The sequence below is a fragment of the Penicillium hispanicum genome (genome assembly GCF_028827665.1).
Source record: "Penicillium hispanicum strain IBT 35686 chromosome Unknown utg000004l_segment0_segment0, whole genome shotgun sequence".
NCBI lineage: Eukaryota > Fungi > Ascomycota > Eurotiomycetes > Eurotiales > Aspergillaceae > Penicillium > Penicillium hispanicum.
In genome coordinates this window covers 1586424-1610675 of record NW_026623196.1, presented here as the reverse complement: position 1 = coordinate 1610675, position 24252 = coordinate 1586424, and the positions used below count along the sequence as shown (strand labels likewise).

Here is a 24252-nt window from a genome sequence, read left to right as displayed (position 1 = left end):
GGCAGCCAGTTCAAAGCTTGTCGGTCGGATTGGCCCCCGGTGATACAACAATAACAACAAATGAGACAAAATGAGAGGTGTTCGGTGTGAAAGGAATGAAAAGATCAACCTCGCCGAGTCGCATCAAGGGAAAAGTGAAGTCGAGGACGACGAACCAAGAACGGGCGGCGATGACATCGTTTGCGGGGGCAGCGCCAAGCCTGCAGCTCAACGCGTAAAACCCTCCCGCATCGAATCAACATACCTTCCACCCAACCCACCATGGCTGCGCCACGCTACCGCAAGGTCGAGCTGCAATCTCCAGCAGACTTCACCTATCTCTACGCGAACACCGTTGCGCTCTCGCGCCGCAAACTCGACCTGCATCTACCCCCTTCCGCGACAAACGATGAGACGCCCGATCCGATGCGCGAGCGCGTCCGGGAACTGGTAGACGAGGTTCGTTGATCCAAGCCTAAGCTCTTAAATAGGCCAAACTTGAAACCAACAGTCTGACTGACATGATCAAATCCAGTATATAAACCGCACTTTCACAACAGCCTCCTCGTCGATCAGCATCAACGGCATTGACTCCTCTTCCCCGCAATTCCCTTTCCCAGCATCATTCACCGCGCCCGAGACGGTCGAGTATGAACCCTTTGACGCGGAGCTAGCGTCACGCGTGACAGCGCTCTACGCTCAATTGGAATCTCTCACTACGACAGTCGCACAACTTCGGCGGGATGCGCCAGGACGAGCGGCCAGGGACTATGCGGCGCAATTGACGCAGTTGATCAAGGAGGAAGAGCAGGAAGACGAGGGCGAAGACCGATCTGACGACGAAGCTATGGAGGAATCCGAGGACCAGCCCGCAAAGAACGACGGCAAGGAAGCCGAAGCCATGGACGTTGACACGGAGGCGGAATCCACATCAAAACAGAAACACGACCGAGCTCGGTCCCGACGTCGTCGCAATCGTGCTGACCCTGCGTGGGACCTACAGATTCCGCTTGGCACGGATGAGATTACAGAGCGATGGCGGAGCGGGGATATGGCCGACGTGTACGAGAACGCTCTGCGGACGTTGCAGCGGCTCCAAGGCGAGGGCGACCCCGATGCTGAAGATAGCGTTGAAGGCAACGCGTTGGCCACAACGGTAGGCAAGGCCGAGAGAGCCGGCCGGGCTGCGGAGGTGGTGGAGAATATGTGAGGATGCTGTTCCAAGGAATTGACTTGGGCCGCTGGGATTCTGTTCTTTTCTCTTCGGGTTCAACATGCGAGGCGTTTCGGTGCAGGGCCTAACCGGGGTCATGATACCATCTGATATTCATTCCTCTCCGTGGAACGCGGACGAATTTGCGATGTTGACTTCCTCCTTTGTCTACGATCACGAAAAACTCATCCACTGGACCTTGCATTTATGATCTTTCTACATCGAATACACAGGCCATGGTCAAGGAATGCATTCCTCAAGCTAAGGCTAATAATCATGTTTTCGCTATGTGTTCTCCCGTGTATACACGTAATGTCAACACCATAGAAAGCCAGTCTTCAACTTCACGCCTCAACTCGCTTTTGAAATTTCACCTCACACGTTCCCTTCTATATCGAAAGCGGCCATACGCCACTTGGTTTAAAACAGGCAGAAAGCTGTTGAGAAAAAGCATCTCCATGATATCTAGTTCAAAAGCAAACAAAAAGGAGTACCAATCAGGAAAGGCAAAGAGCCCACAATCCATTGGACTGCGGGTGGGTGGTCATCGGCGATGCGTTGAAACGCCCAGTAACTCGGAACAGGTCTGGCTTGTGTTCCCAGGAATGGAAGGTCTGATGGACCATGAACAAGAAGCTCGTCCACAATGGCCTGTTGGAGTTGGGTTAAAAGACAGTGAGATCACGCATCGATAAAGACACCCCCAGAGATTCTCGGTCTGGTTTTGTTTCTTTTCATTGGTTTTCGTGAGGGGTTTGTGGTAGAGCGGTACCAGCTCCAAGTAGATGCGAATAGCGAGTGAATGGGAGGATCTATAAATTTGTTTATGCGCTGGCCTGGGCACCCTCCTGGCCCTCGGCATCCTTCTTCTCATAGCCGGGGTCCTCGTTCTGGACGACGGCGGCATCACCCTTAGAGGTGGCCCAGGCAGGGGTGCGAGCCCACTCAGACTCTTGCCACGGGCCCTGGTCAGAGAGCTCACAGCCACCTTCGCACTTGCAAGTACCGCCAAACTCAACGGGGAGATTCTCGGCGGGCACCTGAGCCAGAAGTTCCTTCTGGTATCCACTGCCTAGAACGTGGATCTTATTGACAGTGACGGGGTCGAGGAAGCCCTTGACGACGCTGAAGGCGCCGCTGAAGCCCCAGGGGGCATTGATAAGGTACAGCTTGCCCAGGCGCTCCGGGTAGTAGTTTTGGGAAATCTCGGAGGCCTGGCGCACGTAACCGTACACTGAGGGGATGCTGGTGATACCGACGCCCTTGAGATCCATGATGGTGCAGCAGGTCTCCAGCAGCTTGCCGGCCTTGCGCGAGCAGGCGGGCAGACGCGGGTCCGTCAGCTTCTCGTACTCGGTCACGAGATTTTGCAACATGCGCTCGCCGGTGGTGATCTTATACATGGCGTTGAGGTCGATCTTGCCGAGCTTCTCGATGTACACGGGGCGACCATCCTTTTACCAGACAAATATGATTAGCGGGTTGGTGCTTGGATGCGAACGTCGACGTCCACCAGCAATTTGCCAGAACATACCCGGTCAGTCTTGTGGTAGTATTGCGGGTAGTACTTGAAGACATCCGCCTTCTCCTTGTAGTTGAAGGTGCGGGGCAGGTCGTCAGTGCCGAAATCCTTGCGCCACTTCTCGCAATTCACGAACCTGGAAAAAATCGAGTTAGCGCGTTTGAACAACCGTATCAATCGCAACGCGGGTGAGAGCCCGTGGGCGACATCTCTAGCCAACCCCAAACAAGCAAAAAGAAAGGCAAGACATACATGGTCTTGGCGGCCTCGACGTCAAACTTGCGGGCACGCAGGAACCGCAGCATCGTCAGGGTGTCCAACCGCTCGGTGTATCCAAGCTGCTCCAGCATGGTCCGGAGCTGGTGGACCTTCGCATCCTGCTCCGGCGTGGTGTGGCCGGGGTGACCGGTCTGGGGTTCCGGCGCAGTGGTCGGGAAATCGTACTGGTCGTACTTGGGATCGGTAGGCAATTTGTGCTCGGCCATTGTGATGGTTGTGCTGAGGATAGGAGGGAGAGGGGCGAGGAGTGGAGAGACGGAGGAGTTGGGTGAAGGAGGGAAAGGCGGAGGGGCGTTGGCGTAAGTGGCCACTTCGGCGTCCAACACGGCTGGCGGTCGCCCGCGCTTGTCGGTGTAAACGACCGCCCGAAAACTCGGGGGAATAGCGAGGTGTCCAGCCAGAAGGACTGCTACAGGAAATCGAGAAAAGCTGGAAGATGAGGGAGTGGCTGGTTCCCAAGGTGACAACGTCTTGTGATTGGAAAACTGCAGAGACCGTTTATTTGGGCTGAGTATTTGTGTATCAAGAGCCCGAATACGAGAATCTACCGAGTCTAGGTTCTTCATGCTTTCCTTTCTCCCTTCTTGATGGGTTACATCCCATTCAAGTTCAAGGACATGTCGGCTCCAGGACACTGAGGATGTCAAGAGGACAAAGGAACAAGGTGGCCGGAGGGGGCATCAGGCGGTGTCGCTGGAACGAACGACTCGACTGCAGCCGAAACTTGAGCCCCATTTACATTCGCCAGAGACGTCAAGCATCATTCATAGAACCCAAAATAAATTGCCGTGTTGCTCCTCAGCGCTGCACAGGTAGACTGAAGATCAATATAAAGACACGGGTATTAAATCCAAGAGACCGCACATCACAGAAAAGCAGGTAATATTATACACAGCGCGGGGAGATAGGCCCAAGCGGTCATGGGAAAAAACATCAACCAAAAAACCAAACCAGAAAACAATGAAAACCATGCGCTGGGTATACCTTGCAGATCGAACCAAGAACAAAAACAAAAGAAATAGGAGTCCCAACGTTCCTAACGATTGTCGGCGCACCCGATCCAGCGGGAATCGGCCTGAATCGTGCTCCATTAGGGATGTTCGCATGTCGACAACGTTCCCACTAGACGCATACTCGGCCCGGGGTGCATAGACGGGCAGGTCGCAGTCATTGGGGAGAGCATTCATCTCGTCCGTCGGAGGCCGCGGACGCACGGGGCATATGTCCAGAATGGAAATAGATCACTGTCCATCAGATCATGAAGGGATTATGCGGCCAAGGACCCGCTGCCAGCCTAGACGACTAGCACCGGAGAGTCAAGGACCTGCTCTTCCAGTCCCTGTTTCCCAAATCACCCGACAAGGGTCCAAGGGCAAATTGTTCCAGGGCTAGCCTAGCCACTACCAACCCTTCTTTCGTGCAAATCGTTTGTTCAGAAGAGCCAACACCTTGGTGACGTTGAACTGGACGTATTCCAGATCAAGATCTTCCAGATTGTCTTTCTGCATCTCAAGGAGATCGTCAAGTTTGAGATCAAGTTCAAGCAGCCCACGGGCTCGGCCTGCAAAAGGGACCATGTCAGTTCTTACTTCATATTCTTGAAGGTTCATAAAAAGTGCCACTTACCCTTATAATGCAGGCTGATGACGAAAGTTCCCGGAAGAGGGCTCTTGAACATGAAATATATGTTCGCCCGACGGTTCTCCGGTACATTGCTGCGCCGAATGACACCCTCCTTCTCAAGCTGCTGGTGGGTGAACTTGTACGGGCCAAGTTCTTGATGCTTCTGTTGTTTCCTCGATTTCCCTTCAGACTGGCTGCGCACATTGTGCAGATAAGACTTGTAGGTCTCCAGCTGACCTACCAGGTAGGCATTATGGTCACGGATGGTAGCGAAAACCTCCTCTAGTTTGCGTGTCTCATCCAATACCTTCTCTTTCAGCGAGCCGAGGTGCACCAGTTCCTGCTCCACTTCATCCCGAAGCAAACTAAACTCGTCGGATCGATCGATCACGCCCATATCCTGGAGCTGACTGAGCAGTTCCATGGTCCGAATGCCCTTTCGCACCATCACAGCATCATTCTTCAACGTAGCCGCAGCTTCAGCGATGCGGTCCAGTCGTAGTGGTCGGCGAGCGACTGAGGAGTTGGGAGGCAGAGATCGAAGAATCTGGACAAAAGTCGACTTGGCCTCCATGAAGAAGACTTCTTCCTGGGTGATATCCAGGGCGGCTGTGAGATCGTCCAACGCAGTCTCCCACCGGCTGAAGAGGGGTACTGTAATGGTCCGATTCTCCTTGCGAGGGACTTGCGGCGGTGCCGTGCCCAACTCAGTCAACAAGAGCGAAAGATGTGAGTGCTGATCTTGAGCGAGCGCAGCGCTGTGCTTCTCCAGCAAGGAATGCGTCGCATACATTTCATTGAGCGTGATCTGGAGCTGGAGGTCACGCTTGGACAAAGCGACGTAGTTGTCCATCTCGAGACTCTCGTAGAAATCCTGGACCTCGCACAGGTCAAGGAGGAATTTATTCACGCGCTCCTTATTCTGCTCAATAAAAGGCTGGAGACTGGCCATGTAGGGCTCCTTCGCGTAAGATGGCTTGTTGGCCAAGTTCTGGAGCATCTTTGCGATCAGCGTCAATGTACGGCGGGGCTTGTCGGTCGGGATAGCATCAATCAGCATGTAAGAGCGCGGTGTGACAATGGCGGGATTGATAAAGCGCAGGAAGAAGAATCCACCGATCAGTGTACAGATTGTCTGGTCCTGCGCGTCGGGGTACTTGCGGCGGGACAAGCTGCGAATCTGCTTGCAAATCCACCGAATACCGTACGGAGCCCCGTCTACCGAGTCGATAATGGTGGTCAGGAAGCCATTTGCAATGTCTGTCAACATCTTCAGGCGCGGGGCGATGATGGCCTGGACCTGCTTGTTGTCGGCAGCGTCCTCCGCTGTCACAGACCGGGCCAGGTAGTCCGGCAACGAGCCCGTCTCCTCTTCGATCTGCTTGACCATGCTCTCGTACACCTTCAAGGGGTTGATTTCCAAATCCACATCGCGCAATTCAATCAGGGAATTGATGCGTTCCGCGAGGACTTCCTTGAGGTAGCTCTGACCGGGACCGCGGCGCGTGTAGGTGGTCATCATACGAGAGACAGGAGTGTTCTGACGGAGAAGGGAGGAGTACTCGGGGGTGTTGTCGAACTGGTATGTGAGAACGGATTGAAACATGGTGAGCAAGAGGTGCTCCTCACGACTCTCGTACTGGTTTCCGTAGATGGTGAACATGACGGTCTGCAGTAAAGAATCGATCTCGGCCATGGAGACCAGTCGGCACAGATGGGCGATATGACGGGGCTCGGACTGCAATAAGAACAGCAGGTTGCCATATTTCTGTGTTCTCTCGTCGTTGGGAAAGAATCCCTCCTGAGGGTCTGCTGCGTCGTCGAGTTGGCTGGCGACTTCGTTTTGCTGAAATGGAGGTAAGTAATTGGATCCTGAGAGTCGACAACAACGGCACAGTTATCTCACCTCCTCCAGAGCCATCCGGTTTTGGATGAGCAGGGCAATCCGCGAGTCCAGATATCGCACATCTTTCTCCAGCACGAAGTTCTTCTTGGACTGCGACGAAATCTTCGATTTGAGTTCTCGGAGATGCTTCTGCGCTGTGCGATGGTCAGTACCACGGGTCGCAGGACAGTCTCTCACACACAGGGGTTGACTCCAACGGACCTCGAGCCAGATCATCTGATATTTCCAGGTCTCTATCCTTGGCGGACATGGACAGGTACAGTGCGGTTACGGACATCCGCTTGGATTGGCGGAGCGACCGCGTATCGTGCGACGACATTGTGTTCTGTCGTGCGACGGGCTGAAACGACGAGGAGGAAGACGACGATGCTCGGGATATTCTCGAGGGTTGGAGCATGGTCGCAACGGACATAGTGAGATTGGGCGAAAAGCGTCGGACTTTCAGAGACCTCGCAGCGCAGACAACCGCGATCTCGAAGGCCGTTCGGCGCGGAACTCTGTTCAGCCAAGCAGCAGAGAAAGTTAGTCGGCGTTCTCGCAGACCGGGACACAGCTCACGGCTGAGATATCCTCGTTTGTGAAAACCTCAGGCGCATGTAGCATACCTCTCTTACCCTCTTATCCCCAGTGGATAGCGTTGCCAGGCGACAGCTGACAGCCCAAGCAAGACAGGGGGGAATCGGCAAAAGAAGGTACTTCGAGACCACGGAAAGGGCGCGGGAGAATCAGATGAAGGCGAACCAATTGGCGCGGGGAGGGATACGAGAATGCAGAGGCAGAAGAAGAAGGGAAGAAGGCGAGGAGGAGGGGGGACGGAGGGGGAGATTATTATTTCGTTAGTTGCTGTTAGGGCGGTTCTGGGGAAAAGGAAATGGGCCAAGAGTGGTGGATGCGGTGGAGCAGACAAGCATTGATTTTCCTGGAGGATGTGTGAAACGGGCGTGCGAGTCTGATTTGTACACAACGGGAAGAGACGTGATAAGGAGAGAATGAGAATGAGTTGGCCATGCAAGGGGAACACTGCTGGAAGAGGTACTTGGTCAGCCATACGGGGTTCGCGGGGCGGCCATGTACCTGGATTCGCTACGATTTGGCGCTTCCCCCCTGGAGGCGCGCCTTTTTCGCCACCGTCGCCTTCTCCCTTCTCGACCTCTCCTCCTTCCAAGGTTGGCTATGGCTCTCTCTCCGACACGTCCCCTTTTCCCCTTTCCCTCTGTTTGTTTCTTGTGTCCCGTTCCAAAGTTCATCAATCCTTGTACGGAGTAGATCTCGATTGACTCTCCGTGTTGAGCTCCACTCGTAAGACCAGTCAAACTATACGGACCACGGACTTTATCCAGATTACTGAACAGATCGCACGTCTTGACGTCAGGATCCCCTCAACGGTGTCAAAGTTCGGCGGCCTTGCCGACTATCATCCTTAGACCCTGTACCTGCATCCGAGAAGAGGAATGGGGCGCGCACTGACTCCAGTGGAGAGGAGGGTGAAAGGACGCCAACCGGGGGTTGGGTCAGACGTGCTTTGTCCACGAGACCTCCATGTGGATGCGGCATTCTTGGAAGCTGACGGGTTTCATGTTGAGGCCGGAATCGAGTTTCGGCTTGATTTCTGTCTGGGCGTGACCGAGTATATGCCACCCACCTATCGTGATTCCTCCCGTGCCCGGGGAGAAATTGCTTATCGCTCCTGCTCCTCTCCGCAATCGCTGACCTGATGTGTGCCAGACAAACCGAAAAAGAAAGGCAATGGGAAGAGCAAACTTCACTCATGCTTCTTCCATAGAGGGCACTCGGCTGCGGCAGGTGCAGTTGTTCGACACAATCTGCGGATGTCTCAGGCGCAAGGCTCCTAGCGGATCTCAGCCGGATGAGCATCAGCTCCGGCTCCTATATCCGACATCGTGCGGCCCTCGTGGACGAGACGGACCAACTCCTTATTCCACCCTCCATCAACAGAAATTGTAGCCCTCCCAGGCTAGGTCCGGGATTGCTCAATGCAGCAAAATTTCTCGTCTAACTCCTAGCATCTGACCGACGCATGCACCGGTTCCCCAAGAAATCTCTCAGTGCAATTCCTGGCGGGGCCTCGGGGTGTCCCATGCTCTCAATTTCTACTAAACCCGATCGCCCGGTCGTCGCATTCAGACATGCGGGGGTGCACACGCAGTTGTCTCGTTACGTGTGCTCATTGCTTTTTCTTCGTTTATTTCCCGCGCATTATTCTGCCTCCCCTGCCTCCCCTCGGCCTCGGTATACCTTGGTCAGTGCTTTGCTGCTCAGGGGTAAATGCGCACCAGAGTGGAGCCCCGGTGGGACTCGGATGGAGACTCGAGAGTTCGTTCTCCGCAGCATGAACCCGCGGTGATGCATACTGCATGTCCTACGCCTGTCCTACCCCCCTGATCGCAAGGCCGTCCCAGCTGCCGGCGCATCGATCCGTGTGAGACACGGGCTGCACATACTCGGGGGTGGCGGGAATGCCACCGTGCCGAGATTCCCATGCCTCCTAGTGAGACCACCCACCACCACCACTACTATAGGAATAAGCACACATTTATTCAGAAATAGATTTGCTTTCGTTTTTTAAGACCCGCCATGCCATGATCAGCCCACACGGGCCACCTGCATCCCATCCCGTCCATCATGAAACGCGCCAAGCTCCGTCGCAGATCCGTTGCAGCTTAGTTGTAAGCCCATATGTACATATGTATGTACATACATATGTACTCTGGTGTTGCCGGGGGCGCCCGTGCAATACCCATCTGTCGTGGTGCCCGGGATGCTAGTGACGCCCGGGATCGGCAGCGCATGCATGCACCGTCCTGCGCATCTATCTCGTTCTCGCCAAAAAGGCACCCACTAACGCCTATCGCCAGCCACTGACCGTTTACTCGACTAGATCCCTGAAAGTCCCTCATACCCCCAATCAACGATCGTCTCTGCCAACGCCCCGTTCGGAGCTCCAGCGCCCATGCAGAAGATCCCACACGGAGCCGGGCTAGCCGTCCATCCTCGAAGCTTGCATTCTTTTCGGCGGGGAATGGCCCATGCGGTATGAGGTCGTCTGTCGGCTGACCGAATGCATTGGCTGTTTATGCAGCAATGACATCTGGGGCGGACCAGCTTTGATATGCAGTTGAAATAGAGGCATTGAGTGCACACGTTCTTGTGCATTCGGTGGCCTCGGCCATTTGACTTTGTCGCGGTTGGTTGGGATTCACAATCTGCCTGGCGGTGCTGGTGACTATTGGCTTCTATGCGCCGAAGCTGTGCGCGCTAACTAGAAGCTATGCCGGGTGCGTTCGCACGATAGGCGTCCAGACCCGACGAATGAAAGTCCTTTGAGGTGAAAGGCAACCGGGATCGTTGCTCCATGCCACAGGTTGCCTCCTATATCCCGAGTGAGCCGTGGTGTTTGCAAGTCATCACTATTATCAGTAGGAGAGATTATTTTATCTGGCAAACAGTGATATCCGAGATTGTAGGGGGATCGATAGAGGAATATCTTGTTGACTATCAAAGGTCATCGAGTAAACACATAGGCAGCTTTTGTGTTGGTCACAGAAATACATCCAGTGAAACATAAACCACTCTCGCTCATCTCTCAGAATGTCCTCCCCTGTATAGCAGATATCCGTCCTCAGTCCTCTTTCTTCTCTTCTTGGGACTCTTCCTCCTCGCCACCCTGTGCCTGCATCCTCGGCAGCCAAAAGCGAGTGATCATCCCGCCCAGGAACCGCTGGTCGACCCATTTCACCAACCCATATACAATCCACCCCCAGCCCCACAGCGAGACACCCATCATACTAGCCACCAACAAGATCGGGCCGAGAATGAGCAACGAGAGAACCGCCCACAACAGCATAGCGACAGCCGCGAAGAGGAACACCCCCGCCAAGAACACCAGCAGCGGCACGCCACAGCAGACCAGCTGGCAGACCACGAATGTCGAGGCGAAGGGCCGCTTCAGCGCTGCCTCGTACATCTGCGCCTGCTTCGGCGGCGGGAAGAACCTGTTGACCAGCCACTGCACGCCCCATTCGAAGGCGTCAAAGGCCTGCGGGGCGAGACCCGAAAACCATTGGCTGAGGCTCGACCAGATCGATGTGAAGGAGACCTCGCCGGCGGGCTCGCGGGGTTCTCGGGGGCCGTCTTCGGAGGGGAATTCGCCCGGCATGACGGGCTCCGTAACGGGTTTGGCCGTTTTGGTGACCTGCTTCACGGGCTTGTTCAATTTCTTGATTGGCTTGTCTGTTGCGGATTGGACATTTTCGGTCGCGGTCGCGGTCGACGGGACTTTGTCTGCGGGGAGGCGGCCGCCGAGGCCGCTGTTGACCGGGTCGAGAGACATCGGGGGTGAGTGGAGGTTGAAGAGAGATGTGTTATTATTATCCGGAAATGGACCTCTGTTTGAGACCGGACGCGAACCGAGTCCTTCTGGTAGGCCTTGACAGACAGAATAAAATGCCCTGCGGGCATACCTAGATCTATATGAACCTGATCGGTGCCGTAGAACGATGACGTAGGGGGCGCCACATAAACTTGTTGAATAGTTATATTGGTTTGACAGTCCACTCGTCTGGTTGTGGCGAAGGAGAAGGCAAGAAACGAGGAAGGCTGTGGCTTGTACATAATGATGACTCTGTGTCTGGGTGTAACCAAAGCCACGCGGCGCCGTTGAATATGGATCGATCCTGATCTTGCGTCTACGATCTACCTACAGTAGTTGACTAGCTAGTCGCAGCGATGGGGTATATGACGCCACTTGTTTGGATACAGCCTCAAACATCCATGAATACTTCTTTTCCAATACGTAGCAGCTGGGTTGTTCTCGGACCAATAACTATCGTGGCAGCTTGATCCCACCTGAAGGAAATGTAAGAGGGACAGACTTGCAAGAACCCCTGTGATAGAACCCTTGAACTACCGACTTAGTTCAAGGTACAAGAAGCATTCGTTTTGCGTCTGAAGGCTATCAAAGAGCCTCGCTGGGAGAAAATTCGACCATTGGCTTTACGTTCTAAAAGAAAATACGCACAGCAAACGTAGAATCGAGGAGTGTGCTTTCATTTCAAACAAATCAGATATTTCTGTTTTCAAACGCAGCTACCATCTGTTGACTAGTTGATCCAAGTATCTACCCCAGACGGATGCAAAGATCTTAGTTGTTCGTAGTGTACAACATCAATATATTGATGTGGCATCTCATCAGTGGCAACCCGTGTGTCTTTAATTTTATCAGACGCCGGCCTACTCGTGTTGAATGACAACAGGGATGCTTCGTGGAAAATGTAGGCGAGCAGACCAATGACTTCTTGATGGTTCATAGTACAAATCCCGGGTTTGGCTTTCAGAAGCGTGTATGACCACTTGGAAATTAGCTTGTTACGAGAGGATCCGTAGAGTCATACACACCTCGCTGTTTTCGTCGATCTGATAGAACCAAAATTGATCTGCATCAGTTGCGAGACCATACACAGTACAGTTCTCTTTACCACGGCGCTTTCGCTCGGTGTGGATCATAGCTGTCACAAACTCGGTTAACAGAATCTCCATATATGGTTAGGGCTTAATACTTGCCCATGTACGCTAAGACTTGTGCTTCGCCGTGAGTTGCTGGTCTCTTCGAGTAGACAGCCACAAAATTGACGGCCATGTCATCTCTGTCGCCGTACCACAGACTGTAGTACGGACTTCCATACATGCAGCATTTCTTACCGTTGTATATGATTGATTTATACCCGAGCTCAATCCCGTTCTCGAGGCTCAAATTTTGTGAGATGCTTGGGTCAACGTGTTGCTGGACAAACTGGAGCACAATATCCAAACCGGTTCTCCTCGTAACTCGGTGTTCATTCGGGAAATCTCTTATTGTCATCATTCTCCCTGGATATTGTTAGTAAAATATCTTCCTCGGATCGCACGCCAGGGGCTGTAAGGCTTCGGAGGCCAGAACTCACTGAATGGCCGAGGCATAGATATATCCACACGGGCCTTCACCCAGGGCTTCCGCTCATTGGAGAAAGCGATCTCTGGAAAGATACTTTTGACTTCATACAGAGTGAGGTCGTCTATTGGCAATAGAGTAGGGTGTAGAAGGCGAGCAGTTTTCCATGCCGATCTGTCAGCCACCATTGTAAGCTGTTCGGGTGTGATCTTGCCCTCCTGGAAGTCCATGGCTGCGGCGAATACTTGATTAAGCTCGCCCGCGAGTTCAAATAATGGCAAATTTGAGTTATCCATGCTTTTGCTGTAGAGAACACAAAGATACGGAGAACCCTTGAGTGACAATATGCAGAGGTGCAGTGCTTGCTATATGGACTTTGTCGTTCCCGAATGGGCATAGTAACTCTGTGTTCTGTGAGCGGTGATGGCGTAATAGCTACACCACTCCAGGGCTGGGGTTCAAGCTTGAGAGAACTTTTTCTTTCGACCGGGGTTGATCACGTATTGGAAGTTTATCGAATATCGCAGGCATACCGTATGAAAATATTCGAGACTGTGGAGGATATCTTTGGATTCAAGGGCAACCTCGAGGGCGAAGTACTTTCTCTGCTTCTTCTAGGGAAGAAAATGCTCGGAATCACTAGAATAACTTCTTTTTGGGAAGGCTCAGACGCCATTCTCTAGTGAATATGTAGGTCTATCTATTGTGGTCATTTCGCATAAACGTATCATAGCATATCATGTTGGCATAGTCCCTTTCCCCCGAGTTCGGAATGCATAATCTGGGCATTTCCATGCCGCATCAGTTGCTCCCATTGCCCTGTGTGACACCGACAGTAGCACTTGACGGATCTACAGGCCCTGGATGGGGTGCACCGCAGGGATCAAAGCCAGTTCGGATCGAAGCAGCACCATCTTTCAGATAGAGGACTAATCGATAGGCAGAATTGCCGTTCAAGTAATATCGGTGAAGTCGCTTGCTGCGAAGGAACCCAAGACGCTCGTATAGCTTCATTGCGCCCGTGTTTGTGATCTCGGTTTCCAGGACGATCTGACGCCACACACATCAAGGTCAGCGAGGCGATACAGAGAAAAAAAAATCCGTCGAAGGCAGCAAATACCTCGTCTGCATCTCTCTCAATCATCGCATCAATTGCCATGCGCACCAGTTTCGTCGCGATCCCTTGGCCCCGGAATTCCTCACGCACGGCCAGCATAGCGATATAACCTCTCAATGGGCCGCTGCGATGCAGTTCTAGCTTTGACACGACCACACCGACCATCTCGTCCTTATCGTCCATAGCGAGAAAGCATAGGTCGCCCCATTGGTACAGGAAGTAGCGGTAGACGTAGATGCTGTACGGCTCGGAGAGGTCCTTGGAGATCAGCTGGCGCATGGCGGCGACGTACTCGTTCTCGCGCGCGCTGTCGTACCGCACATAGCGGAGAGCAGAGGAGGCATCTTGGCTCATCACCGCGTCGGCATCGAAGGTCGGGGAACGGGTTTGAAAGCGCGGGTGGGATGGAGCTTTGGAGGAGAAAGCAAGCGCAAGCGGGCGGAACACAGGAAGTGCCTGATTGCCATGTGACGCCGACCCGCCCGTCAACGGCCATGCATGCCTTGTTTTTGCTCTCCTGAGCTTCCTCGTCGCTTCTCCCTGTCTTTTCTGGCTCTACTGTCTACCTCAATTGGTTTCGGTCCTTTCGCTCCCTTCCTCTCCCCTCAGCGGTCGCTATGCTGCGCCGCCGCACAGCCAAGGACAACGTCCCGCCGCCTTCCTCGTCCCGCGACGATAAATCGCCCCGGCTTTTTCGGCGACAAACAGAGGAGGATAAGCTTCGTGCGGAGTTTGATGGCGCAAAAGTTAAGCAGCTGGTCATCCGGCCGCGAAGCAAGCGTCGCAATGGACTGATCTTTGTACTGGGCGGGCTCTTCGGCATCTTCTCTGCCTTGTTCTTTGCGAACCAGCAGGAGGTCATTAGTTTGGACTCGCTCATGGACCTGAACCTGGATTCCTTGATGGATGTCATTCCGCAAGGAATCGTACGAGATGCGAGGGAATTTACCGTATGTGCTGTCCTGCGCCTAGTTTGGACCTCTTTGTTTCATATGCAGCGTGTTAACGAGGGACATGGCTATAGCAACACGAACGTGACGCCGTGAATTACGATTCATTCTCGGTTGGACTACATCTACAATCACAAGGTGTCGAGGCCAAGCACCCCGTCGTGATGATTCCCGGAGTCATATCAACGGGCCTCGAGAGCTGGGGTACTGGAGCCAATTCGCGCCAATACTTCCGCCGGCGATTATGGGGCAGTTGGAGCATGATGCGAGCACTGGTCATGGATAAAGCAGAATGGAAGAACCACGTCATGCTCGATCGCGAGACGGGTCTGGACCCTCCTGGGATCAAGCTGCGCGCGGCGCAGGGATTCGACGCGACCGACTTCTTTATCACGGGCTATTGGATCTGGAACAAGATCTTGGAGAACCTAGCCACCATTGGCTACGATCCAACCAATGCATTCACTGCCGCATACGATTGGCGACTAGCATACCCTAACCTTGAAGTGCGCGACAAGTACTTCAGCCGACTGAAGTCTTATATTGAGACCGCGGTCGAGGTACAAGGAGAGAAGATCACGCTTGCATCACACAGTATGGGGTCGCAAGTAGTGCTGTACTTTTTCAAGTGGGTGGAAAGTGAGGATTATGGAAAAGGCGGGAAGGACTGGGTCAACCGGCACATCGATTCATGGATCAATATCAGCGGGTGCATGCTCGGAGCTGTCAAGGGTCTCACTGCCGTCTTGTCTGGTGAGATGCGCGACACGGCGCAGCTGAACGCTTTTGCAGTGTATGGACTGGAGAAATTCTTGTCCAAAGACGAGCGAGCAGAAATCTTCCGTGCGATGCCTGGTATCTCCAGCATGCTGCCCAAGGGCGGCGAAGCCGTCTGGGGTAATGCGACCTGGGCACCAGACGACCAACCGGGCCAAGTAATGACCTTTGGAAATATCATCAACTTCCGCGAGACCAACTCCTCCTGGACCCAGCGCAACCTCACGACGTCCGAGAGTCTGCAGTACCTGCTGGACCAAAGTGAGCCCTGGTATCGTGACCAAGTGCTCAACAGCTACTCGCACGGCGTCGCCCACACTGCACGCGAAGTCGAGGCGAATGAGAAAGACCCGCGTAAATGGCTCAACCCCCTCGAAGCGCGGCTCCCCCACGCCCCGGACATGAAGATCTATTGCTTCTACGGCGTCGGCAAGCCCACTGAGCGCAGCTATTGGTACCAGGAGGAAGTCGATCCGCAAGTCAACCTGAACGTCAGCATTGACACCACCGTCACCTTGAACGAGGGCATCGACCACGGCGTGGTCATGGGCGAGGGCGACGGCACGGTCAACCTCCTCAGCACGGGCTACATGTGCGCCAAAGGCTGGCACATCAAGCGCTACAACCCGGCCGGATCCAAGATCAAAGTCTTTGAAATGCCGCACGAACCAGATCGCTTCTCGCCGCGCGGCGGGCCCAATACCGGCGACCATGTCGACATCCTCGGCCGGGCCTCGCTGAACGACCTCATTCTCCGCGTCGCGGGCGGCAAAGGCGACCAGATCGAAGAGACCTTCGTCTCGAACATCCGGGAGTATGCCGAGCGTGTACAGATCTTTGACGACGAATAGATTTGCGACGAATTTACACCGGGGTGGGCGGGGCGCTTGGTCGAGTCTTGTTTCTGTTTTTATCTGAACTTTTTCTCTTTCTCTACATACACACAGCCTGCCGGGCTGGGACGTTCATGAATGCACCGGGGGGGGTCACTTCTGGACTACATAGACAGGGCGGATGCTATCGGGTTTGATCAGCGGGTTGGCTAGCCAGCTACTCGTGACATGGACGGGGATGCGTTCGTGGTTCTTGTATATTCCCTTGTCTGCGCGTGGGCGTGTACGAATATTATGATTTCCCTCTCCCTCTACTCCTTCCGAGGCCTTCCAGCGTCAGCTCCTGCACGAGACATCACCCAGCGGGATCCGACTCCCCGTCTGAATTCTGCAAGGTGCAGGACTCTAAAAGCTAGCGCAACTCTCTGTGTCGAAGAGAGCAACACCTTCCGGCCCACAGCTTGTGGCTTATCCGAGTCACAAGAAGCGCAGCAATGCAGGCCGTTGCATAAGTGCATGATCCTCAGCTCGCAATGCAACCCCGTGGCTTGTCATGGTCGCCGCCGTCACTGTGCCGCCGCCTTGGAGCGGCACATGCAGTGGCCGTGGGATCGACCAGGATGCGGGCGGCATGGAGGGGATCTGCGAGGGCCAAAGGAAGGGCGGGGGATGTGCGGAATGCTAGGAATGCAGCCAAGAGAGGATGATCTGCGCTCGTGCAGACGACAGAAATTAGGATTACCATTACCGCGGCGACTGCAGAGTCGGTGGTTTACGATGTCATGTGTGCAGAGAAGAGTAATGTACAATTCGTCTTCATAACTTTATCTAGGGATTAAGAATAGTGCTAACGATATCCAACACGGCTCGTCCCCGGTAATGTACCTAGGTTTGTTGCCCACGCAGGCGCACCATCCCCGAGAGAAAAAGACACGAGGCGGGAGAGAAGAAGGTATTAGGGGGGTCGTAGGGGGATGGTGCGCTGCGGGTTGAGTTGGATCGCGCTTCATTCCGATAGCCCAGAAGCGAAGAGATCAGCGAGGCTGAAGGGGGAGCCATGGCCTCCGTCGAATCCAATGCTCCGCCCCAATCGCTGTAGTAGTCCATGCGGGAGATCTCAAGGATTTCCCCCAGCTTTCCTCTGCGAATTCCCCCAATAATGGCGGGGTATTTGCCCACCACTGTAGACCATCCAATGCCAACGCCGGTTATCACCTGCCAGCGGCGAAGGCTCGAAACGAAGGGCAGACCGAATCCACGGTCCTGTTGAAACCCTTCTCTTTCTATGTGCTGATGCGAAAAATGTTCTCAAAGCCAATATCCAAAATGTAATGCACAGCGAGTGTGGTGCAAGCAAGACGCGCCGAAACTTTTGTTGAGTTCCCGTAAAAACCGAATTCCCAGGTCCCAGGCGCCAGGTAAAGCGATCGACACGAATGATATAGATGTTTGTTCATGCTGGGCGGGCCGGAAGCGAAGAAAGATGGCTCGCCCAGTTTCAAAAAGTCGTAGCGAAAGACATGGGTCAGAATTGAATAAAAAGGGTTGGACCATCTCAAGAGACGGTCCAGATCTGTACAAGCGAAGGTTTCCAGACGGTGGTGTGTGCGAGATGGATCGCAGCAGACCCAGGCAGGGAGACAGGGTGTACCACCGGAATTAGTATTATAGACGGAGAGGCGTCGCTCCCAGGGGAGTGACGAGGCATGTACAGCCAGAAGGTGATAACATAACCTTCGGCTCAAGGCGGGGCGGGTACCGCGCGAACCGGAGGTCTTCAATAGAATTAGAAACCTTTAGGTGTCAAAAATGGCTCGATGCAGATGATGGTCCCAACATTGGTCGTCAAAGTGTGAACGCCGTTTCAAAGATAAATGCAATAGTGAGGAGGGCCGAACATGGCACGTGCATGCCGCGAGGATTATCGGCCAGATTCGATGTCGTGGTTTGAGGTCAGGGTCTCACTCTCCCAGGTGTAGTGGTCGTCAACCGGGCTCAGAGAGCCCGAAGAGACCGAGGATGAAGAGCCCACGGTCCACTCGTCGCTGTCCAAATTGAAGTCACCGTCGAGGCTGGCGAGGTCGTAGCCGAATTCACGCGAGGCGTCGCCGATCTCGACGTAGTCGTAGTCCCAGCGGAACACCTTGTCCGACTGGATGCGCGGCAGAAATCGAGTCTTGGCAAAATAGAATGCCACGGTAGCAAGCAAACCACCGCAGACCAAGTCGACTGCATAGTGGTGGGAGAGGTACATCGTAGCCCACCACATCCAAAGGGTGTAAGTCACCCACAAGGGTTTTAATCGCGGGAAGACGTGGCTCATGAACAGGGCTGCCAAGGTGGAATCCGCCGCATGGAGTGAGGGGAAGGCACCAAAGACCACAGGGGATTGCTTGAATCCCGAGGTGTAAAGGTCAATGCCGAGCAGCTTGTCGATACGGGCAAGACCAGCTGGGTTGCCCTGCATCGAGTAGTCTGCGGGGGCAAGGCCGTACAAGTTCTCGTACCACGGTGGTGAGCAAGGGAACGCCAGCTGGATGGTGACGGCTAACATGCTGATGTAGCCGAGCGTCCGGGCGAAGAGGGGAGTTGTGCCCGGGGGGCCGAAGAAGAAGAGGATAAGGGAAACGACAAAAGGCGCGCCGTAATGGCAGAGTCCATAGGGAATCCAGGCCAGAATGTCGAGTATCACATTCTGGTGGGCCGAGAGGATATTGCTGATGTTGGCACCATAGAGAATGTTCTCCATAGCCGGGAGCACCCGAACCCAGATTGCAGGCCGCCAGTCGCTTGGAACGAATCTATCACAGGCCCAGTTAGCGATGTTTGATTGCGCGGCATGCGAACCCCGTTGGTCCGACGTTCGCCATTGTGACCATTGCTGTGACCATGGCTGCGGCCACCACTGCATCACGGGGGCGAGGAAAAGGGGGGATGAGCTTACTGGCAGGCATAGAAGAAGATGAGCCAGCCCGCAATAGGGAGAAAGGGGAGGAAGAATTGGCGGGTGATAGGCAGGAGTAGGGAGAATAGGAGAAGCGTGGCGATGGCGGTCTTCCCCAGGGGACCAGGCGATTGGATCATAGTCAAGGAGAAAATGCCGAGGATCAGTAGGAGCAGGTACTGGAAATCATACATCGTCCACCGATGAGCCTGGAGCGATCGGAGCGTGTCGACGGGCGAGAAGGACGTCTGCAGCGTCGAGATGGACGAGGTTGGCGATAAGCGACTCCGAAGCTTCGAGCGGATCTTGCGACGCATGCGATGTGGCACCAGAAGCTGAAATGAACGCCATGGTACCTGAATCTGGAGCTTTCCGAACTGGTTCTGCGTCCGGTCCTTCCATGACGGGAAGGTATTCATCTTCGCGGCGAGTCTCCACGAGACTCCGGATCACTCGAAGTAGAGAAGGGGGGAGGCGGAAAGGGTTCGAGGGATGCCGCGGGATGAGACGGAAAGAAGTCGCAGGAGCGCTCGGGAAGGCTCAACGTGGACAGACCGGCATGGGATGGGGAAGAATTAAGAGCAGATCCAAAAGCAAGGCGCCAAAGGGAAGAGAGGGCGAGAGGGGGAGAGGAAGAGGTAAGGATTAAGAAGGGTGAGAAAGAAATGGGAGCGTCTCCGTAATGGTGGTAACGGTATTACAGGTTTCGGTCTGGCAGTGTCAAGTCCATGGCGTCACTCGTCCTGTTGCAACCCGGGTTGAGGCGCCGCGACTGCGCCATGAATAATTAGGAATGGCTCTCCGCCTCCTGTGGCCCATGCTGACAGGTTGCCATCCCATCGCAACTCTCGAGAGTATGGTTGTTGTTCCTATCGCAGTCATGTCGGACTCCAAGCCCATCCCATGCACGACAATACGATCCGTGTGCCGGGCGGATGCGGCGGAACGGAGCTTGCGGAGGCCGATCGGGCAGATGCAGTCGCTTTCACGGAGATTGAGTATTGGAGGGTCCGATAGGTTTGAAATCTCAAGGACCGAGGGCGAATCCTGTTGAGCATCGACTATTGAATGACAATACGATGATCTCCATCACATTACTTGGACATGTGCACCCGTGGTCTCGTGCCGTATCGAGGCATAAGTACGAGACTCGTATACCAGTCCATACACGCCTAGCTGTACATACATAAACATATAGACAAGAAGATGGAGACTTTCCCGATGAATTACACAGGAACAGCGATGATGACCGCCGGGTGTACCGGTTGGAACGCAAATTTTCCAGTTGCAAGACAAGATCGGTTGGCCCCGTCGGCCCCATCGTTCAGTCGCGCTGGCCAACCGGAGGCTTCACCTCTCCTATCCCAATTTCGCTTAGCCCACTTAACGCTTCTTGGGATTTCACGTATTCTCGTATTTCATCCTTGCGCGTATCACTCGATGCCGCTGACTTATCCTGTAGATTTTGACCCCTGTCGTTCGGGTGATTCGTCCGACGTGTTCGGCCAACCCGGTGGGAGGAGCTGCGGTTCCAGGGAACCCAAGGGTTTACATGTATATACTATGTACGTGGGTGCAGATGATAAAAAAGGGGTTGACAACAAACTTGATGGGTGATCAACGACGATCGATATTTGATGATAATCGTAGCCTGTGAGTTTACTGAATCTTGTCGACGCTCCGACATTACTATCAAAGAGCTCTCTGTACGAGAGGTATAGCTAGGTTTTTGTGACAGGTCTAACCCCCTTTTTCTCAAGCTCCAGACGCCGAGGGTCAAAATTACAGAAAATTCAGGCTCAGTCGGCGCTATCACTTCCGTTTTAGTCGCCGGGCCCAGCGCGTAGATGAGGATGTGCAGCTCCGGTCCTTGGTGTCTCCAGAGATCCCAGCCCCCCGAATAGTGCCAAGCTTGTACGTGTATGCCACTATACACGCAGGATTATAATAGTGATAATCCTGTCCGCGTGGGGCTTTCCTGTCTGGGCTGCCGCTGCTTCTATGAAGCTCGAATTGGGTAAATGTCAAATACACTCTCATAAAGTACAAAGGAACCGCCCGCCCCAGTTTCAGATTGCAGCGACCGGCCCCAAATCCCCCAGGCGGGAAACGAACGTCCAAGCTCCCAAAACGCCTTGCAAGGCGATTTGTCCATTTGCCGGGGCGTTAGCTCTCGCTTTATTTTCCGATTCGATTCTGGGGCGACCTCGGTATCAGTGCACAGCCTGTCGAACCACAGAAGACCTGACGTCGTGTGTAGCCGCTGACATCAAACGTCCAGGCAAGCTTGCAAGTGGGGACGGGGCATCCGGTTAGATAGACCGGCATCTGGGCATTGGGCCTCGATACAACCGTGCTGCCGATGCTCGCCGCAACCTGGATCGTTGCTCTGTCAGCCTGGATATCACTCTCATAGTTGGAAGTAGGTCCTCACTGGCATCCGTGCTTTTGGCCCACCAAAACCACAGAGCGTAAAGGAAATAGAAGCTAATTAGGCAAAGCGCTAAGATTGCATTCTCCGCAGTGGCAGTGTCTAGAGCGACCACTCTATCTGCTTGAATAATCCCAAGTGCTTCCTTAAGAACGGGCGCCATTGTCTGATCCTCAAGTCAAGATGCGCGATGGGATGGGATGAACAGTACGCAGATGAGGCGAATTGTCGACTTCGTAGTCGTTGCGACTATTCCTCTTTTCCACTGATTGCCATGGTTGGTGATGTTGGTTCTATGTAAGGTCTAGTCCTCGTTGCTTCCGCTGCCGCTTCGGGTTTCGGCAGTGATGACGCTCACTCCTAGGCTAACTAACTAACTAACTAGTTAGTTAACTAATAAACCTAGGGCAAAATGAAGATAAGACTTGGATAAGCTGAACGAAAAATATACGACCACTCCATGATCACATGCAAATAGCCAGCTGATATGATCTCATAAACTTAAGCCAAAATTAGTTATCTATGCACCTATTTATACCAGATCCCTTCCTATATTGGCTGCTCTAGAACAGGGTAGTAAGGACCGAGTCAGTTCAGGGTATATTACTTTTTGCTATACATCGCGCTTGTTGGTCATCCATCACCCGACACCAGCCGTATGCCACTTAGTCCCGCTTGGTTCTGTATTCGTCGTGCCTCAATTATGGACTCTTGCCCAACCCCTCCGCTTCCCATACTCCATTTACAACCATGGAAGAGCACCAAGCATCGCGATCTGAAAAGGCATCAGAACTCCTAACATTTGATGAACTGCCTGTATGGCTCCAGGATAATCACTTCATTCTTGGAAGCTATAGGGGCCCTTCTTACTCTGTTCGAGAATCAATCGGGAGTATCCTTGCCTTGCATACAGAATCTGTCAACATCCATACCCATCTGTGGGGCGCCGCGGCGGTCCTTGTCGGTACGCTTCCTGTTTACCAGTCTATCTCGACACGTTATCCCAGCTTCACTGCGCATGACACCATCGCCTTTGGGATCTGGTTTTTCTGCGCTTTCCTTTGCTTAGGCCTAAGCGCAACCTATCATGCCATCTGCAATCACTCTCCCGAGGTCAACGCCATGACTCAAAAGTTCGATCACCTGGGCATCATCATCATGACCTGTGGCAGTTTCTTATCGATGATCTACTATGGATGGTATTGCGAGCCGACTCTGGCGTACACCTTTTCTGTCATGGTTTGTGCCTGAGGCGCTTCCCCAGGAGCGCTGTAGTGCTCACTGACTGGTGATCCTAGATAATAAGCTTGTCGGCGGCCTGTGCATTCGTTTCAGCCAACCCACGGACACGCACTCCCGCGTGGAGACCCTACCGTGCGGCCATGTTCATCGGCCTGGGACTGTCCGCTCTAGTTCCGATCACGTCTGGACTTCGATCCCACGGCCTCGAGGGCATGAACCGCCGTATCACCCTGTTCCCCTGGCTCGCCCTGGAATTCTCCTGCTATCTCCTCGGGGCCATCCTTTACGCGGTGAGTGTCGTTCTTGAACGCTAGGAGCAACGATGCTGATTCAGTTCAGACCCGGATCCCAGAGCGTCTCTCTCCAGGGACATTCGATGTCTTTGGTAGCTCGCATCAGATATTCCATTTTCTCATTCTGTTCGCAGCAGGATTCCACCTCAAAGGTCTGTTGACGACTTTCGACTGGAATCATCAGAGAGCGGCATGCTGATCGGCGACCCGCGGGCGAGCACGTAGATGAGAAGGAGAGGCGTCGAGCGTGGTGAGCCTTTGGACGTTATCGACTCCATCCTTCGTCGGGGCATTTCGATTGTCGTTAGAAACGCCCCAAGTGAATGCTGTGCAGCATACCCAAAATATCACAAAGCATTCGACCAACGAAATCGTAATCATTGTTTTCTCACTCGAATCACCGATCGTTTGTAGATGTGCAGCACGGACCCGCCCAGGATGATCAAATCTCTCCCTCGTTTCAGCCTCCAACGTCGCGCGACCAGGGCCAATCACAGGCAATCCATTCATGCCCTGAGCGCCTATGAGTTACTTCGGTAGGCAACGTGGCCCGGCAAAGACGGGGACCACTGAAAAAGACAGGGTACTGAAAGAATGTTTGGGTCCTGTCACGGCCCATTGGAAAGGAAGTCGTGACAGCGTAATACTAGCTCTGCAAAGAGATGGCCGGTCTCTTGTTGCGTCTGGGTGCGCCTGTGGCTGCCTGGCGCGGTGTGGGGACGCGTTCGTGGCTCAGTCGGAGCGCAGTGCCAGCGGCAATGATGCAAGGCTTGCGGCGTTGCCGCACGGGGTGTACGTGTAAGTAAAGATAGTGACACTTCTCGAGCGCCGACGTGGTCGACGAGGCGCTGCGCCACATGGTGCTGGTGGACCCGGGGAACTCTCGTCGCTATGAGGTCAGCCTGTTCAGGAGCTATTCTTGGTGCAGGATGCGACGCATATACACCGCACTGCACAGCGCTGGAATGTGGGTATGCAGCGACGGGCTCGATTCGGTGGTTTCGGGGACTTGGGGGCTGCGACTGAATGCGTTGTTCGGTAGTTGTTGGCCCCCTCATCATACTAACTTCCTATAGGAGCAACGCGCTGACCCTCGGCGCCGCCTCGAGCACAGCGTGGGGTCCACGCACTGCTTGCCCAACCTGGGTTGTTCGACGGGGTGTCGCAGGGTCATGCTTGTTCTGTTCCGTCATCAG

General features: G+C 53.9%; 9 protein-coding genes across 9 annotated transcripts; 3 read left to right on the top strand and 6 right to left on the bottom strand.

Moving 5' to 3' along the window:
- Positions 1 to 261: 261 nt before the first annotated feature.
- Positions 262 to 1189, top strand: N7459_004366 (uncharacterized protein; the record flags this gene model as incomplete). Its single annotated transcript, XM_056943550.1, has 2 exons — positions 262 to 438; positions 515 to 1189. The coding sequence occupies 2 exons, from the start codon at positions 262 to 264 to the stop codon at positions 1187 to 1189; spliced, it is 852 nt and encodes a 283-aa protein (XP_056800433.1).
- An 827-nt stretch (positions 1190 to 2016) lies between these two features.
- Positions 2017 to 3199, bottom strand: N7459_004365 (SEC14 family lipid-binding protein; the record flags this gene model as incomplete). Its single annotated transcript, XM_056943549.1, has 3 exons — positions 2017 to 2646; positions 2727 to 2850; positions 2967 to 3199. The coding sequence occupies 3 exons, from the start codon at positions 3197 to 3199 to the stop codon at positions 2017 to 2019; spliced, it is 987 nt and encodes a 328-aa protein (XP_056800432.1).
- Positions 3200 to 4393: 1194 nt separating this feature from the next.
- On the bottom strand, positions 4394 to 6934 carry N7459_004364 (Ras GTPase activating protein IRA2; the record flags this gene model as incomplete). Its single annotated transcript, XM_056943548.1, has 4 exons — positions 4394 to 4554; positions 4620 to 6462; positions 6523 to 6656; positions 6724 to 6934. The coding sequence occupies 4 exons, from the start codon at positions 6932 to 6934 to the stop codon at positions 4394 to 4396; spliced, it is 2349 nt and encodes a 782-aa protein (XP_056800431.1).
- A 3228-nt stretch (positions 6935 to 10162) lies between these two features.
- On the bottom strand, positions 10163 to 10873 carry N7459_004363 (seipin co-factor family protein; the record flags this gene model as incomplete). Its single annotated transcript, XM_056943547.1, has 1 exon — positions 10163 to 10873. One exon carries the CDS (start codon positions 10871 to 10873, stop codon positions 10163 to 10165), a length of 711 nt encoding a protein of 236 aa, XP_056800430.1.
- Positions 10874 to 12091: 1218 nt separating this feature from the next.
- N7459_004362 (uncharacterized protein) lies at positions 12092 to 12765 on the bottom strand (the record flags this gene model as incomplete). Its single annotated transcript, XM_056943546.1, has 2 exons — positions 12092 to 12408; positions 12483 to 12765. The coding sequence occupies 2 exons, from the start codon at positions 12763 to 12765 to the stop codon at positions 12092 to 12094; spliced, it is 600 nt and encodes a 199-aa protein (XP_056800429.1).
- Positions 12766 to 13270: 505 nt separating this feature from the next.
- On the bottom strand, positions 13271 to 13940 carry N7459_004361 (peptide alpha-N-acetyltransferase MAK3; the record flags this gene model as incomplete). Its single annotated transcript, XM_056943545.1, has 2 exons — positions 13271 to 13519; positions 13590 to 13940. The coding sequence occupies 2 exons, from the start codon at positions 13938 to 13940 to the stop codon at positions 13271 to 13273; spliced, it is 600 nt and encodes a 199-aa protein (XP_056800428.1).
- Positions 13941 to 14203: 263 nt separating this feature from the next.
- Positions 14204 to 16164, top strand: N7459_004360 (phospholipid:diacylglycerol acyltransferase; the record flags this gene model as incomplete). Its single annotated transcript, XM_056943544.1, has 2 exons — positions 14204 to 14536; positions 14611 to 16164. 2 exons carry the CDS (start codon positions 14204 to 14206, stop codon positions 16162 to 16164), a joined length of 1887 nt encoding a protein of 628 aa, XP_056800427.1.
- A 1903-nt stretch (positions 16165 to 18067) lies between these two features.
- Positions 18068 to 19509, bottom strand: N7459_004359 (phosphatase PAP2 family protein; the record flags this gene model as incomplete). Its single annotated transcript, XM_056943543.1, has 2 exons — positions 18068 to 18947; positions 19091 to 19509. The coding sequence occupies 2 exons, from the start codon at positions 19507 to 19509 to the stop codon at positions 18068 to 18070; spliced, it is 1299 nt and encodes a 432-aa protein (XP_056800426.1).
- Positions 19510 to 22271: 2762 nt separating this feature from the next.
- N7459_004358 (hemolysin III family protein) lies at positions 22272 to 23255 on the top strand (the record flags this gene model as incomplete). Its single annotated transcript, XM_056943542.1, has 3 exons — positions 22272 to 22760; positions 22820 to 23053; positions 23103 to 23255. 3 exons carry the CDS (start codon positions 22272 to 22274, stop codon positions 23253 to 23255), a joined length of 876 nt encoding a protein of 291 aa, XP_056800425.1.
- Positions 23256 to 24252: the final 997 nt, after the last annotated feature.